The 16,578-nt window shown below is 39.8% G+C and overlaps 3 protein-coding genes across 4 annotated transcripts in view; 2 read left to right on the forward strand and 1 right to left on the reverse strand.

The window, feature by feature from the left end:
- LOC117290791 (3-methyl-2-oxobutanoate dehydrogenase [lipoamide] kinase, mitochondrial-like) overlaps positions 1 to 2,628 on the forward strand; it is a 13,589-nt gene extending 10,961 nt beyond the window's left edge. For both annotated transcript variants that reach the window (XM_033772348.1, XM_033772349.1), the window contains exons 10-11: positions 376 to 537; positions 2,123 to 2,628. In XM_033772348.1, coding sequence (XP_033628239.1) covers positions 376 to 537; positions 2,123 to 2,267 — 307 coding nt within the window. In that variant the 3' untranslated portion in view covers positions 2,268 to 2,628. The remainder of the gene's footprint in view (positions 1 to 375; positions 538 to 2,122) is intronic.
- A 4,344-nt stretch (positions 2,629 to 6,972) lies between these two features.
- LOC117290126 (protein unc-93 homolog A-like) lies at positions 6,973 to 11,221 on the reverse strand. The gene is made up of 3 exons (XM_033771381.1): positions 10,310 to 11,221; positions 7,851 to 8,118; positions 6,973 to 7,220 (listed from the first exon to the last, which is right to left on the reverse strand). Exons 1-3 carry the CDS (start codon positions 11,219 to 11,221, stop codon positions 6,973 to 6,975), a joined length of 1,428 nt encoding a protein of 475 aa, XP_033627272.1.
- A 1,088-nt stretch (positions 11,222 to 12,309) lies between these two features.
- Positions 12,310 to 16,371, forward strand: LOC117290127 (protein unc-93 homolog A-like). The gene is made up of 4 exons (XM_033771383.1): positions 12,310 to 12,329; positions 13,054 to 13,933; positions 15,018 to 15,285; positions 16,079 to 16,371. Exons 1-4 carry the CDS (start codon positions 12,310 to 12,312, stop codon positions 16,369 to 16,371), a joined length of 1,461 nt encoding a protein of 486 aa, XP_033627274.1.
- The last annotated feature ends 207 nt before the right edge of the window (positions 16,372 to 16,578 follow it).

The raw sequence follows: 16,578 nt of genomic DNA on the forward strand, positions 1-16,578 counted from the left end.
CAAAGAGATAACAGAATGTGAAAAAGAACAGTACATGTATATGGTATGACGTTTTCAGCTGCTTATGGGCTAAGGTAAGGGCTAAAAACTAATAAGCGCATAGATTTGCACAAAAGTTATACAATTGAAGTTGGTTATGGTACAAAACTTTCTCTTTTTGTTGATTTATTTTGATACCTATGCAGTATATTCGGTTTGTGGTAACACTATGTGCATATTTTCTTTGCTGTGTATATTTAAGTCTTGGGAACTAGGTCTTGCTTTTTATTTTACTGCCATAGAGTAGATTTTGGAAGTCGGGAGGCTAAAAAAAACTAATTGTCCTGTTTCAAAATGTATGTATGATTCTAATGTTTTCTTCTTCGTATTTTGTAGAATCTCGGACAGAGGGGGTGGCATCCCTAACAACATCGTCAACAAGGTATTTCAGTATAACTTCACAACAGCGCAGGATAATCTAGATCCTAGAGTGACGGGGGGAACGTTTGGTGCTCTGACTAACGTGACTGCAGGAACGACGCCGGGGCCATTGTGCGGGTATGTACACATATTGACCTTGTTACTTGTGAACCACAAAACCAGGGGTCTATTTCATAAAGATAGTCCTACGACTCCTTATGATTTATTATAATTTAAGGCTAGTCCTAATTCGAGCTAAGACTAGTCTTAATTAACTCCTTGTGAAATCCACCGCGGACTTCCTTCAGGAGCAATTTTCAATGGAAGAAAATGTTAAATCTGGTTTTTTTTTTTTTTGTGGATCCCACTTGATATTGTGCCAGATTTATTATACACACTGTGAATCACCACAGCATATAGCCTGCCAGAAAATGCCCTGGAGGGAATGCATAAGGTCAAACTTTTGTTCAGTAAAAATTGTGCTGTTGTTGACAATTGAGTATTTTATGATAAAAGTAATGACCCATGGACTGTGTAGGGTCATTCTTTAACTTCATTTGGAAATGAATTTGAAGATGATAGACTGGCTACGTATTTTCTACATGTCTTTACCCTGTGTATCCCCAAATACTTGAAGCTGGTTTCTACTGGTCCCCTGCATACTTGTAAATTATTACTTCCTTACTACATTTTTTTGATTGTAGTTATATGCATTGTCACATAATGATGTTTAATGAATGCATTTGTTGTATTTCTCAGTGTTTCCTTGCTTATGACCACACAAGACCCAAACTGAGGTCAATGAAGGCCTAATATTGGCCGAGAGATGTGCGCTGCGTTTACACCCGTGCATGTTTCTATTGTCTGACAATGTCTGACCTGAGCGTTAGGCAGCTAATGCATCGGGTCCATCCATTTTAAGACATGATTTTTGTCAAATATCTATTCCATTTTTATCATGTTTCTACTTCAAATTGTCCATGTACTGTATCTTTGTAAGTAACACTGTACTTTTATTATTGGGATTCTTTCCTTAAGTATTTGTTGTCTAAGTAGAGCTTGGTTTCTTTTTTCATTAATTTTGGCGTTCTTTAAATCCTGGTTTATAAATTATTTAAAGTTAGCCATTGAGTTGTATTCATGTTACATTGGCCAGTTGTTGTATTTCTGCTTCTATTTCCCAGTTGTTGTATTGCTGCTTCTATTTCCACACTCTTTTAGGATTCCCTCACTTGATCTTTTGCTTTCCTTTTCTATCATAAAGTGGAGGTGTGTCATGTTTGGATTTTGTCTGTGTCTGTGATGAATGTCCAGCCACCCTTTGGTATTTTACCTAAATTATTAACTCAATGTAAACAATAACAACAACAGCAAAATACTTTCACAACATTTTATGCCATTGCTCACCGAATAAATTTTGTGACGACGGCGACCTATAATGCATGTATTTCTATGTCCGATAAGCTCATAATTCCTTTCATCAAGGAGCACCATGATACAGGGCACCAGTCTTAAGATGATGATTACGAAGTTAATAAGCCTGTAGAATATATAAATTCATACTTAAATTTACATCTTAGGTTAAGCAAAGGTAATGAATTGATTCACTTTTAGGCTTAAACGTAATTCAATGTTGGTTTCCTTTAAAATGGCCTTGTAGGTTTCGCTATAAAAAAAAATCTAGAGTTCATTGTTGACTTATATCCACTTTCTTTTTTTTCAGGTTTGGTTTTGGGTTGCCAGCCTCCAAAGCCTATGCGGAGTACCTGGGAGGGTCGTTGACCTTGCAAACCATGCAGGGTTTTGGCACAGATGTCTACTTAAGACTCAGACACATCGATGGCAAGCATGAAAGCTTTCGTATCTAATCTCGAGGCCGAAAGTTAGCGACAATAACTCAGAAAGTTTTCCATATCTAATAGTTAGTCCAGAAGGTGGGGACTACGGCACTTTAACAACAGTTCTGAAGCAAGAAAGTTTTCATATCTAATCCTGAGTCTACATGTACATGGTGGGAATGTGAAGACAACATTCAAGTTGTGACTACAGCTCTTTTAAGAAAGTTCTGAAAGCATCCGCATTTATCCGTAATTCTTTTGGATAGTGTTGTTTGCCAGCGGCTTACCCATATCAGCCAACCTGCAGCCGATTTGACGAAACGCTAGGATTAATCCTATCTCGAGTTAGCACGCTACAGTGCAGGGTTGGGACTCGTCCTAAGTCCTAAGATAAATCTTAAGTTAGGATGAGTTTGGTGAAATCGACGGCTGGTCACACTACCCATGTACATGTAGCAGCCCATGTAGCGGTTACTACGGCGATACAATATTCATTTCTTTTGTTCACTGCCTTGCAACTAAACATACCCCAACAAATGTTAGTCAACTTCAAAGAGCACAGGTGTAATCAACACTGTACCCACTTGGTCATGGGTTTGAATTCTACTCGAGTAATATGCCTGGTATCTTTTTTTCACAGAACTCGGGAAAGTACTGATAAATACAGTGCTAACACACATCGGTGTAAGGGTTAAACAAGAATTAATGTTCTTTATCCCTGATGCAGTTTTAACATATATTAAATCCTTGCAGTGTAGCTGCTACAAAAAATGAATTCAAACTGCCTCTAGCCACCGACAACCTTCAAAAACGTGTAAAAATTAACACTTTGGCTCTAAAGAGGCACACTCTAACAGCTTTTAGAATCCGGAAGACTAATGATGGGATAATGCGATAATGTGAATGTTCTGTCTTCTTTTAGACTGCTTCATGAGCTGGTGGGTCTTAGTCTTGGCCTAAGACCTCAGTAATTCACAGTAATTTAATATTGAAGTCTTATTTAGCGCATGTATCTTTCAGAGAGATAGGTTATTGCAGTTATGAATTCTGAGACTCAATTATTTAGCACCTTATAAGGGTTTACAATGTGCTACGGCGCATACAGCAGCCACAGCCAGGAACACCGGGGCTAACCCCTCCTCTTTTCGATAAGTGCACTGGGTTCTTTTACATGTGTTACACAACACATGGGACCAACTGTTTTACGTCCCATCCGAAGGACGAGGCAATGATAAGTGTCTTGCTGAAGGACACAAGTGTCAAGGCTGGGGATTCAAACCCACACTCTGCTGAATTTAATCATAGAGTAAGGACAGTTAATCGTTATAGCCGCTCTTTAGTGCATGATTTACAAGTTGGTTAAATCATGCCCTAAGAGGGCGCTATAACGATTTACCCCTGAGTGCAGTACACTTTCCACTGTGGATTGCTGAGGTCTTGGGCCAATCCATATCTAACCTGGAACTTAGGCAGTTCGGCAGGAAGAGCCTTGTTTCTGTGAAACTAAGGCACTATTTTATAACTAGCATGAAATTCCTTCCATGCACAATTAGTGTTCACTTTGCTTAGAGTAATATAAAACTGTATTGAAATTATAATAATTTGAACCAACCTGGGTCAGAATATCTTGTTTAAAATCTGAGAAGACTTGAAGAAGGTATCACAAAGCCAAGTCAAGATTAGAAATTTGTCTTGCATAGTTACCAAAGAACAGCCAGCTAGCTCAATGCAATTTATATGGGTTTTTGGTAATAAGTGGAACCGCTGCCAGTTTGTGTGACATGGAAGTGGACTAACGTCACCCAAAATGGGTATTAATTTGCAGAAAGTATCAAGATAACTGGATTTAGTACTGCTAAGCATGATTGAATGACCGTCAGCTGAAAATAGAAAAGAGCATTCGCTTTTTTTTTGGGGGGGGGGAATCTAAAAATAATAAATCGCTGCTGAAATAAATGTTTTTAACTTTTTATTTTTGTTGTTTAGTTTATTTGTTGTCGGGAAAGTAAAACTGAAGCCTAAAATTCTACAGTGTAAAAAAACGACCCAAGGGAAGATATGGCTAAAAATTTAGTATTTTTATTTAGTTTTTGTATATAATTGGAAAAGTAATATAAACGTTAGTGTGACCAATTGAAATATGAAGTAACTAAGGATGAACCAAAAATCAAAATTTAGCTTAAAAACACTGGACACTATTGATTGTCAAAGACCAGTTTTCACTTTGATGTATCTCAACATATACATAAAATAACAAACCTGTGAAAATTTGAGCTTAAATCGGTCGTTGAAGTTAAGAGATAATAATGAAAAGATAAAAAATTGTCACACGAAGTTGTGTGCTTTCAGATGCTTGATTTCTAGACCTCAAAATCTAAATCTGAGGTCTCGAAATCAAATTCATGGAAAATTCCTTTTTTCGAAAACTACGTCACTTCAGATGGAAACGTTTTTCACAAATTGTTTTACTATCAACCTCTCCCTATTACTCGATACAAAATAAGGTTTTATGTTGATAATTATTTTGAGTAATTACCAATAGTGTCCACTGCCTTTAACAAACGATGTTGATAGGCCTCTCTCTCCCCTTCTTTGTCTTTATTTCTATTTGCTTGGTTTTTCCCTTCTCTTTGTCGTTGGGCTTATGGTAGAGGTTGTAAAATGAAACTAAATTAATCGTTGCTGAAATTGACTTGGAGAATCTATACACAGGGCGTGTGTTGTTTTATTGTGCTGCCATTTTAAGTGTCTGAACGTGTGTATTAGTGACTGGTATTTTGCATTTTCTAAACATTCGGATATTATACGAGGTTTTATTGAACTTGCAACCATAATATGTCACATTGACATTGTTTAAATGTTTATCTCCAAACTTTAATTAAAAGTAAACGATTGATCAAGTTATATACGTTTTCTTCTTTAAAAAAAACCCAGTTTATTCTTCGTGCTCTTCGAAAAGAACCCAAAGTTTAGGGTATCCTGCTTTCAAAATTTAATATGTCAACGTTGTTTTGTTTTTTAGTGGAGGCGTCTGTACGTTACCTAGCGTTTAAATTAATGTAACTGAAACAAGGTTTGGATGTTATTAGTCGGAGCCCCGTTTAGGTGTAATAAAAATCACTATTACTCAATGCTGATTGGGAGTACAGAAACTAGACAATGTGATACTAGACCGACTAAGGTTTTATACTTCTATAGCATGATGATACTTTACAAGAAAATTATTGCATAACAAGTAATCGATAGCGTGGAATCGGACTCAAATAGCGCGCGTTACTTTAAGGCAAAAATGTTATTTCTGCTGTTATTTTCGAATATATTGCTATGATTTAGATGTACATGTAATTTAATCGCGGCCGCACAGTGCCCAAAATATCCAAGCATCGTTTCTCGTGCCTTTTTGCGTACTTGTGTGTAAACAAGATATTAATTAATTGCAATAATTTGTATTATGTTTATAACTTTTGCAACCCTTGCTCTTGATTAATCTATCAGCCACTTTGCAAAGTCGGTGGATGTTTTTTTCCCTTACTTTTCCTGTCTCGTACATAGTGTATGGCGTAATGGTGCATTACGAATAGTAAATCAAAACTAAACTTTTAAAATGGTGATTACATTATTTGTACATTTTGATCAGTGCGTTTTAGCACAAATAATGTTGGTGATGCTTCGTAATATGACAGCGTTTCTCTGGCAAAAAATCTTAAAAGTTTAAGGAAAACATTGAATTCTTAAGTCACTTCACCACTCATTTAAACTTAAAAAAGTAAACTTATTGTTGAAATTTTTCCGAAACAGTAATTGGAGTTTATTATATGAAATAAACCAGAAATGAGAATCAATTTACGTGTTACGTTTGGATGTTTGTTTTGTGTTGCTTTAAAGGCACTGGACACTGTTGGTAATTACTCAAAATAATTATTAGCATAAAACCTTTCTTGGTGACGAGTAATGGGGAGAGGTTGATGGTATGAAACATTGTGAGAAACGGCTCCCTCTGAAGTGGCATAGTTTTCGAGAAAGGAGTAATTTTTTTACGAATTTGATTTCGAGACCTCAGATTTAGAACTTGCGGTCTCGAAATCAACCATCTAAACGCACACAACTTCGTGTGACAAAGTTTTTTTTCTTCTTTCATTATTATCTCGCAAGTTCGATGACCGATTGAGCTCAAATTTTTACAGGTTTATTATTTTATGCATATGTTGAGATACACCAACTGTAAAGGCTAGTCTTTGACAATTACCAATAGTGTCCACTGCCTTTAAGGGCACTGGACAACTTTAGTAATTGTCAAAGACCAGTCTTCTCACTTTCTGTATCTCAACCCATGCATAAAATAACAAACCTGTGTTTTTCAAACTCAATTGGTCGTCGAAGTTGCGAGATAATAATGAAAGAAAAAAACCACCCTTGTAACATATTTCTCTACCCTGTAAAATAGTAACAAACAGTCTCTAATCTGACCCCCCCTTTTTTAATGTGGAATGGTCATTTCTAGGAAATAAAGGAATTTGAAATGGTTTTAATGCATGCACCCCGACTTCATTTCAATGGGACACTTTTGGTCGGTCCTTTTCTCTGACAGTTCTCGCCAGTAGTGATAGTGCGCGTGCTCAGACCTACGCGCGCAATACTGAGCATAATGTACATAAAAGGCACGCTCAGAACCGCAAAAAAAAAAAAAAAACCATGATGCTCAAAGTTTTCCACATCTAGTCCATCCGCGTGTGAATCACATCCTTATTTCCTCCGTCTGCCCACACGTCCTTGCACGCTTTTGCCTCTTCAGTCTTATCTCGACGACATAGTATAGCGAGACAGACACAAGAAGTAGCGAGATGATAGAGTAGAGTTTGTAAGACACACATACCGACGCTGGGATGCTGACAGCAAATGAAGCTGTTAGTCCACAGAAGAAACAGAAGTAGTAGGCAGAGAAAGCTGGCCCTGGGTTATCTGGATACAGCACGCTGATGAACACTAGATATAAAGAGAAACGAGCCAGCTAAAACATGCCTATTCGTTTTCACTACCTTATGGAGACCAAGGAAAAAACAAAAAAGGGAAAATAAAAGGACTCCATAGGGACACTCTAAAGGCCTGGGTGCCCCACAAGGAGTTTTGTGGGAAGATCTACAGTACGGGGCAATGGAAAGAACAAAACATGTCTCCAAAGGGATGGAAAAAAGGGAATTGTGTACCCCTGGAGATTGTGCCACTAACCCCCACCCCCCCCCCCTCACGGCGAATTGTGTACAAACTCTCTTCCATCCCATGAAATCATTTCCAATGTGGGGGACATACAAAATCTCCGGTGACAGATTTCCCTAGGGCACCGGTACGGTACCACATTTATACAAAAACATTGACTCATGTTAACTGATGTAACTAATAATTGTGTCCAAATACAACAGCTCTGCAAACTTTCAATCAAAGAAAATTACCTTCCGTGAATAATTGTTTTTATTTTTTTTATTTTTGAGTGACATTCAAATTATTTTTGGCTTTTCACTTAATACGGCTGCCCATAGTTGTCCATTTTGCAACAACTTCGGCAGTCTACATAATGTATAAATCTGCTGGACAGTGTATAAATTCTGCTGAACCCACCTCGTGTTTGTAGTTGCCACACTGCATCCCCATACCCGAACAAAACAGCAATGGCGTACAGGTGCCAGACTTCACCTGTCTCTGGGTCCCAGACTAAACATACGACCAACAAAGCCAAAGTATGAGCTCCGGATATTGTTATAAACATCACTCGCCCAACATACTGACGGATCAGTCCGATGGCCAAGTTTCCTACGGCATCGGCAGAAGCAAATGCCATAATGACGTAACCGACTGCGTGTATACCCTGTGTACAGTTCACGTATGACTGTGTGGGAAGAAAAGAAAGAACAACTAAAAACTAGAGATGTGGTTTTCTCATGTTTGTTCTAGTATGGTTGAGATGGAACCCCGTCACTCTCAATGCTGTCTTCCTATGGGTTGTACGATTCTCCCAGCGAGAACGATTCTTTCGAAAACAAATCTTTTTTTCCCCGAGCTATTTAAAAATGTTAATAATTTTAAAATGTTGAATAGTCTGTCACAGTTATTCAGTCGTTTTTATCTAAGATGATTTGCAAATGAATAAACATAATATTAAAAGATATGTTGATGTGACTGTCCTGGGTTAAAACCCTGGAGGCCGAGGCTGCTAAACAAAAAACACTGACGAAATAATTTCGCTTCATTGGAAGGGACTTTTAATTAGAGTACATTTAAGTCTGTTCGAGGGTAGTCCGAAGGTAATTACCATACTAGAAATCCGTTGTTTTAACCTGGTATGGGATTTGACGCATTGCATGGTGAGATATTTTTGTAACTTGACTTGCGGTACACCAACATTCTACCTTGCAAGTGGACATGTTACCGCAAACCAAACATAATTATATTTAGATATATATACTATATATATAGATATATATACTTAGCCTAACAAACAGATAGAAAGGTATAGACTCTTGTTGGCTGCAGACCGTGGTGACCGTGGTGACCTTTGACTGAACTCAATCCCATCTCAAAGGTTGATGGAGATAATGTAATATTACGTAATATAAACAGTTCCTGTGGTATTGGTAGAAACTTTTTTCTCGGCAATAATATAAATTGCATACTCAAAGGTCTACATTCCTCACTGAGATGAGACATATAATTTGGTTACCATGGGTTTCTATAAAGATTTATTACCCTTTGATTGTATTACAATCAAGCGCGGATTCAGGAATTTGCCAGAAGATGGTGGAACCAATATAGCATGTAACAAAGGCCATGACGGAGAGAAAGGTTAGAGGTAGGATCGAACAACGAAGAAGTACCTGACGAATTGAAATCAAGCGAGAAGCGTTATTTTTTTTCCAGGACAGATGAAACCGCTTACCATAATGGGCGCATGCTAAGTGGCCCTCATTCTGTCCTGGTGGGAACAGACCCGAAAGTTGGTAAAACGCGCCCATTTATGGTAAGTGGCCTCATCTGTCCTGGGAAAAAAAGATGCACAAGCGGGCACACGAAAGTTAATTCTGTGGCGAGGTAACAGCTATTATACGGCACTAGTTATTGAAGCTTACACAAGAGCATGCAGGAGTCGGGGCCCGTGGATACACACATGACTTCTATCATCTGCCCATTGCTCAGAAATATCACTCTGGCGTATTTTGTAAGGGTTTCATAATGGGAGACTTTGGAACGCTAGGTGTCAGCAGACTTACCAGGTAAATTTCCATTGTTTACGTATAGTTCTGAGCATGCGCACATTACCGAGAACAATGGATTTTACCTGCTGCCACCAAGCGTCCCAAAAGTCTCCCATTGCCTTTGCATAGTTTGGAGCTCCTGGTAGTTCGGGTTTATTGATCAAAAGTGGTCTCCAAAGTAATTGTTTGGCAAAAAGAAACAATCACTTTGTAAGTAAAGCAATCACTTGTTTAATTGTACCTATTTTAAAAAAAACATTTTTCATTAATTAACATACTTTGATCATTACAGATAAAGTTGCCATTAGTGACCTTGTTCGGAGAAAACGTTATTATTATTTGAATACCAGGGTTTACCAGGGATTACATAACACGATTGATAACGGTGTCCTTGGACAACGGGTAATGTATTGGTCCCATATTGTAACATATAAAGGCAGACATTGTTGGTAATTACTCAAAATTATTGCTAGCAGAAAAACTTACTGAACAAGTTATGTAAAGCTGTTGACAGTATACAAAAAAACTGTGAGAAACGGCTTCCTCTGAAGTAATGTAGTTTTTGAGGAAGACATTATTCTCCTAAAAATATAAGAGACCTCAGCTGAGGTATCGAATTCAAGGCATCTGAAGCACATTGTTTACTTGGAATCTGGACGACCAATTGAGCTCAAATTTTCACAGGTTTGCTATTTTATACATGAGACATACCATGTGAGAATACTGCACTGGTCTTTGACAAAGGTCTCCATAACCGTGCCTTTAAATATATTATTCACAAACAAAGTTAAAATAAATGTCCCATTCAAGCAGTTAATAATACTACACCTTGGTGAAATCTCCCATGACAAAAGAGAAATGGACTCCAGCAAAGAAAGCCAGTGGCATGAGCATCAGTAGGTGTGGTTCCTTCAAGGCTCTCAGCACCGCTAACCAACCAGCATCACTAGTAGTACCCTCCTTGACAGTCACTACCTCTTTCTCAGACATCTCAGCATCATCCTTAGAGACGGTAGAGTACAAGTTTGGTTTCATCGGATCAAGGAAAATGACAAGAACAAGAGGCGAGAGGACCAAACCACATGCTGAGAAACACCCGAGAAATATCCAGATGATTTGACGGGGTGCCTCGACTGCACCAGTTGCCTCCTGCGGGATCTCCGCTCCGCAGTCCCGGGCTCCACAACGCCCCAGACTGAAATTCCGGCCCTTGAAGATATTATCCTCCGAACCAGTCATAGTAACTGCTAACACTTTAGATACAAGAAACGTTGACACTACATAGCTGATTTGCCAAGACATTTGAATAAGCGCTAAGTAGCGGTTCGTAAGGCCCTCTGTTGTTTGGCTTGTCAAACGTGCCTTCTTCGAGGCAAGGGTATTCAAATACGTCGATATTGCTGTCCATATAGAATTGATTCCAAGACCACATAGAAGAGCCAAAGGAATGATGATTTCAAAACGAGGAAAGAAATTGCTGACAGCGTACACACCGATTGACAGTGAACCTATGATCATTGTGGTCTTAAGTCCAAGCCTCCTATTCATAACGGGTGCGAGCAGCAGAGTGGACACCATGCCTGCTGCGTACATGCAACTCAAGCTCGCTAGACCGAGACCTTCGGACGAATTAAAACTGCTCTGTAGTGATTGTAAAGAGCTAAAACACAGCGAATTGAGAGCAGCCATGAGCATCACAGCTCCAAGGTTCTTGAGGATATTTCTATTTCCCTGATCCATCGTGATACTGAACCGTTTTCCTCGCACAAAGTTACCTTTACCTTGATACCCGTTGAAAGCTTGACCTGGATTGATAGCGGCGTGAATTGGTCGTAATTTCCAGATAAATTGACACTCTGTGCAAATAATGGTTTTAAAGGCATATACACTATTGGTAATTACTCAAAATAATTGTTAGCATAAAAACTTACTTGGTAACTAGCAATGGAGAGCCGTTGATAGTATTAACCACTGTGAGAAACGGCTCCCTCGTCTGAAGTAACGTAGTTTATGAATTTTTCACTAAGATATTTGAATGGAATTGGAGGCCTCAGCTGAGTTCTCGAACTCTGAAAGCACACAACTTCAAGGGTGTTTTCCCTCTTTTATTCTCTCGCAATTTCGAAGACCAATATTGAGTTCACATTTTCACAGGTTTGTTGTGTTATGCAGCGGAACCAGGGGGTGGCCCGGAGGGCACGTGCCCCCCGGGTAAAGCAAAATCAGGAGTATCACAAGGCTCCAACAATATTTTGTTGACAAACTTTTACTGCATTATTTGTATTGCATGTGTACCTTTAAGTAACTTCAGATGAAGTGGAAGGGTCCAAGAAATGTCTCCGAAAAGGCCTTAGATTGCACCAGAGAGTATCTACGGCATAACGATTTCCCGGGGCCCTAAAGCGGGCCTAGGACCCCACGCCGTAATGGCCGCGCGCTTCGCGAACAACAAAACAATTTGTTTCAGCAAAACAACAAATACTATGACTACAAAGTTGTCCCCCGGTTAAAAAATCCTGGATCCGCGCCTGTTATGCATAATTAAAAAAAATTGAGATACACCAAAGGAAAAGACTGGTCTTTGACAAAATTACCAGAGGTGTCCATCAGTGCCTTTAAGGGGCATTGTTTGCCGTATATTCGTACAATCTGATAATATGCACAGTCCTGATGCGTTATTGACTAGATGTACGTGAGTATTATTAGCCCATCCAGTTTACAATTTGGTTGTTATCAGTCTCCCTATATTAACAACCTTTCTGTTTCATGTTATATTCTACACTGAACATGATACCTATTCCAGAGCCAGTGAACGGCAGTTGTGCATCATGGAGACCGCAGGGAATGTGTGAGTTGGTGTCATGAACTATAATAACCTGTTTTTATTGTTTGTGTTACATTGTTACGATGTGTTTTTGCCTTGTATTTATGGCCTCCCAATCTTTGCCAATCTTTACGACGTTGCATTAAAACAATATATTTATACAGCTATCAATGGACATCCAATCTGACGGTGGTGTCGCTCAGTCCAAATGTTTCATAGAAGTTGTGGACAAGTCGTTAATGGTATGTCGCTGTAAGATAGTTGAGTCGTGGTGGTGGCGTAATGGTTCAGGTTTGCACGATCGAAGACTATCTCTCGCGAGATCACTGCTCTCGCGCGAAGCTCCTGGCTGCCGACTAATGCCCCCCCCCCCCCCCCCCCCCCCCATTAAAGGCAGTGGACACACTTCACACTATTGGTAATCACTCAACATAATTATTAGCATGAAACCTCACTTGGTAACGAGTAAAGTGGATTTCGAGACCTCAGATTTAGAATTTGAGGTCTCGAAATCAAGCATCTGAAAGCACACAACTTCGTGTTTTTACTTTCATTATTATCTCGCAACATTCGATGACCGATTGAGCTATCATTAATTTAGCGTTGTATTTTAAGTGTACACTTTTTGCCCAGCAATACAAACAAACAAATAAAACGAAGAAGAAAAAAAATCCAGAAGATAAAACGGTGTTTGAGCCAAGAGTTGAAACTAGTACAAGGCAATATAACTATCTTTGTTCTATTTCAGCTTCAATACGACTTCAAGAAGGAACACGGTAAACATCGTAGCAGTATGCGTAGTCTTTGCTTTTAACTCGTTTTCCTATAGCTCTCTACAGTCCATGCAGAGCAGCTTGAACCCGTCCAAAGGGCTTGGCCTGGCTAGCCTGAGCTGTCTCTACGCTGCAATGACTTTGTCAAGTCTATTTATATCTCCAATAATGATCAGGAAACTCGGCACGAAGAGGACCATGATTCTTGGCTCACTGGCCTTTGGTCTGTACGCAGTGTCGAACTTTTTCCCGCGGTTTTATACGATAGTCCCGTCTGCGCTCATCTGTGGGCTTGCCACCGGACCGAACTGGTCCGCGGTGTCGACTTATTTGCACACCCTTGCTCAGGACAAAGCCAGGGGTACCGGTGAAGAGCGGGCAGAGGTGCTCACAAGTCGATATCTCGGTTTGATCAATACTGCATGGCAAGTAGCGTACATCATCTCAACATTTCTAGTTTCAAATGTGATGACAAATAACGCCGAAGAAGATGGCGTCTTGATGATGCAGAATTTCAGCGTGTCCCGATGTGGTGCGAGGGACTGCGGTGCTGATATGCCGCAAGAGGCAGTCGGTGCGGTCAAACCGCCTGATTATATCATCCACATTTTCTTAGCATGCTTTTCAACGAGTGGTTTGATTGTGGCACCTCTTGTGGGCGTATTCTTCATTCAAGACATCGGGCCAAAGTATAAGGCTGTGTCTGCTGCAGAAGTGGATGCAACGCCTGGAGAGGAGACTATTAACTGGCTGGCTACACTCAAAGCATTACAAAGGCCACAGCTCTTGATGCTCACACCGTTTGCTGTATATACCGGCATGTTCTACTCATTTGTAATGGCGGACTTTACAAAGGTAATTTTGTTTTCAGTTCAGTTGAATTAATTTGGCTTAAAAAAGCCAATCTAACAAAACAAAGGACGATCAAATATTTTTTACATACCTATTTTTAAATTATTAAAGTAAAAGTTGAGCGGGCAGAAGTCACAACAATGTTGAACATGGTGGAATTTTTGCTAAATTTCTTAAAGGCAGTGGACACTATTGGTTATTACTCAAAATAATTGTTAACGCCTTACTTGGTTACGAGTAATGGAGAGAGGTTGATAGTGAAAAACATTGTGAGAAATGGCTCCCTCTAACGCTGAAGTAACGTAGTGTTCGAGAAAGAAGTATGTTTCCACGAATTTGATTTCGAGACCTCAGAATTAGATTTTGAGGTCTCTAATTCAAGCATCTGAAAGCCCACAACTTCGTGTGACAAGGGTGTTTTTTTTTTTTCATTATCACTCGCAACTTACTTCGACGACCAATTGAGCTCAAATTTTCACAGGATTGTTATTATGCATAAAAGTGAAAAATGTGTTGAGATACACCAAGTGAGAAGACTGGTCTTTGACAATCTCCAGTAGTGTCCAGTGTCTCTAAGCAAGGTATCAAACTTGACCGCTTGCTAGACCAGCATGCACCTCATTCAACGCCAACAGCACACGTCGACTATTTGCGATAAGGTCTACTGTCAGACCAAGACAGTGACCATGAGCAAGTTCGAGTGTGCACAATGGTTAACTAAAGGTTGACCATTTTTACTCGAACCCAGGCTGGTCGACCATTGGTTGACTACTGTGGTCGACCATTTGGAACCAGCCTCGAGCCCATGGTTTCTTCACTGGTCCCAATAGCATGTTCCGTTCTAACATGTGTTAAGCGCAGAGGGGAACCAGTGACACTTAAGCAAAAAGGTGGGAGGTCGACTAGACTACCAAACGAGTCGTTCGGGTGAGTACGTCACTGCACATGTGCGTTGCTAGTCTGTGGTCGACCACTGGTGGACTAAAATGTGCGCACTCGAAGTTGCTAAATGTAATATGTTGCTTGTTTATAAAACTATATTTTTTTTTCAAATGTTATCTACATTTTTTTTTTTTATGAATTCCAGTCTTTCGTTAGCTGCACGCAAGGCATTCACATGGTCGGTTACGTCATCATGACGTTTGCAACAGCTGATGCAGTTTTCACAGTAGTGATAGGCTGGATTGGGAAGGTGCTGGGTAGATTGGCGTTATTTACTGGGGCAGCGGCGATAAACATTGCCGTAATGGCCGTGTGCTTGGTCTGGAACCCTGACTTAGGAGAGAGATGGCATCTGTACTCACTGGCAGTGGCATTGGCTTTGTGTGATGCAGTATGGACGATACAGATACGAGGTACAAGTTAATTTTGTGTAATGAATAACCACAAATTCACAAAGTTTGCAACCTGTTATAAATATAGGCATAATAAAATAATCTTTGAACATAGTTCAACAGCGAATGCATTATTTTGGTTATTGTATAGTTTCGTTTTGTACAGAACAAGTACAAGCACATCCGATCACTCAGCAGATCTCTCTGATTTTCGCTAACGGAATAAATGCAAAGTTAATGTTCTGCTGTTTTTGTTGTTGTTGTTGTTGTTGTTGTTGTTGTTGTTGTTGTTGTTGTTGTTGTTGTTGTTGTTGTTGTTGTTGTTGTTGTTGTTGTTGTTGTTGTTGTTGGTGTTGTTGTTGTTGTTGTTGTTGTTGTTGTTGTTGTTGTTGTTGTTGTTGTTGTTGTTGTTGTTGTTGTTGTTGTTGGTGGCGGTGGTGGTGGGCGTGGTGGTGGTGGTGGTGGTGGTGGTGGTGGTGGTGGTGGTGGTGGTGGTGGTGGTGGTCACTGTGGTGGTGGTCACTGTGGTGGTGGTGGTGGTGGTGGTGCTGGTGCTGGTGGTGCTGGTGGTGGGGGTGGTGCTTCCGCCGCTGCCGCCGCCGCCGCCGCCGCACGGTCGCTGATGAAGATGTTTTGGCTGTTGTTACTGTTGGCGTTGTTTTTTATTTTTTATTTTTTATTTTTTATTGTTGGTATATTGTTAATTAAGCTGTTTTTCAGTATTGCACCTGCCTGCTACCGTTGTTGTATTTGATGTGTTGATACCTATAATTCGGAAGTAAACAAACCACAATCTTGATATTGTACATTGCAGTACTAGCCAGCGTGCTGTTCCCAAACAACCAAGAGGCGGTATTCTCCGCGATTTACTTCTTCAGTTCTATCGGATACACCATATCATTTGCTACCAGTATCCCATCATCTGTATGCATCTCTTACAAGTTGTATGGCCTCACCACTCTACTCTGTGTTTCTATGCTCCTCTACTACACTGATGAAGTCCTAGTGAAGATGAAAGACAAGCGAGGGTATAAAGAGGGTGGTGAAGTTACTAGAGAAGTCGTCATGGTCAGCTTTGATGGTGATGGTGCAGTCAAAACACTCTAAAAACTAAAGAGTTGAATCCAACACTTGGAATAGTTCGGTGAGTGACTACACTTTGAAAGTGATGAGTCCAGCATTGTATATGTTAAATCCAGCATTTTAAAGTATTCGGTCAACAACCCTTTTTATTCTGGATCAGAAATGTTAAACGCTAGATTTAACAAAAAAAACAATGGATGCAACACTTTCAAAGTGTAGTCACTCACCGAA

The sequence above is a fragment of the Asterias rubens genome, chromosome 5 (genome assembly GCF_902459465.1).
Source record: "Asterias rubens chromosome 5, eAstRub1.3, whole genome shotgun sequence".
NCBI classification, from domain to species: Eukaryota; Metazoa; Echinodermata; class Asteroidea; order Forcipulatida; family Asteriidae; genus Asterias; species Asterias rubens.

What these genes read in the sequence shown, in the direction of transcription:
- LOC117290127 (XM_033771383.1), top strand. Translation starts at nt 12,310, where the DNA reads ATGGAGACCGCAGGGAATGT. An exon ending in ATGGAGACCGCAGGGAATGT is followed by an intron (nt 12,330 to 13,053) that starts GTGAGTTGGTGT and finishes GTTCTATTTCAG; the next exon opens with CTTCAATACGACTTCAAGAA. An exon ending in ATGGACGATACAGATACGAG is followed by an intron (nt 15,286 to 16,078) that starts GTACAAGTTAAT and finishes TGTACATTGCAG; the next exon opens with TACTAGCCAGCGTGCTGTTC.
- LOC117290126 (XM_033771381.1), bottom strand. Translation starts at nt 11,221, where the DNA reads ATGGATCAGGGAAATAGAAATATCCTCAAGAACCTTGGAGCTGTGATG. An exon ending in TCATGGGAGATTTCACCAAG is followed by an intron (nt 8,119 to 10,309) that starts GTGTAGTATTAT and finishes CTTCCCACACAG; the next exon opens with TCATACGTGAACTGTACACA. An exon ending in GTGGCAACTACAAACACGAG is followed by an intron (nt 7,221 to 7,850) that starts GTGGGTTCAGCA and finishes CTTTATATCTAG; the next exon opens with TGTTCATCAGCGTGCTGTAT.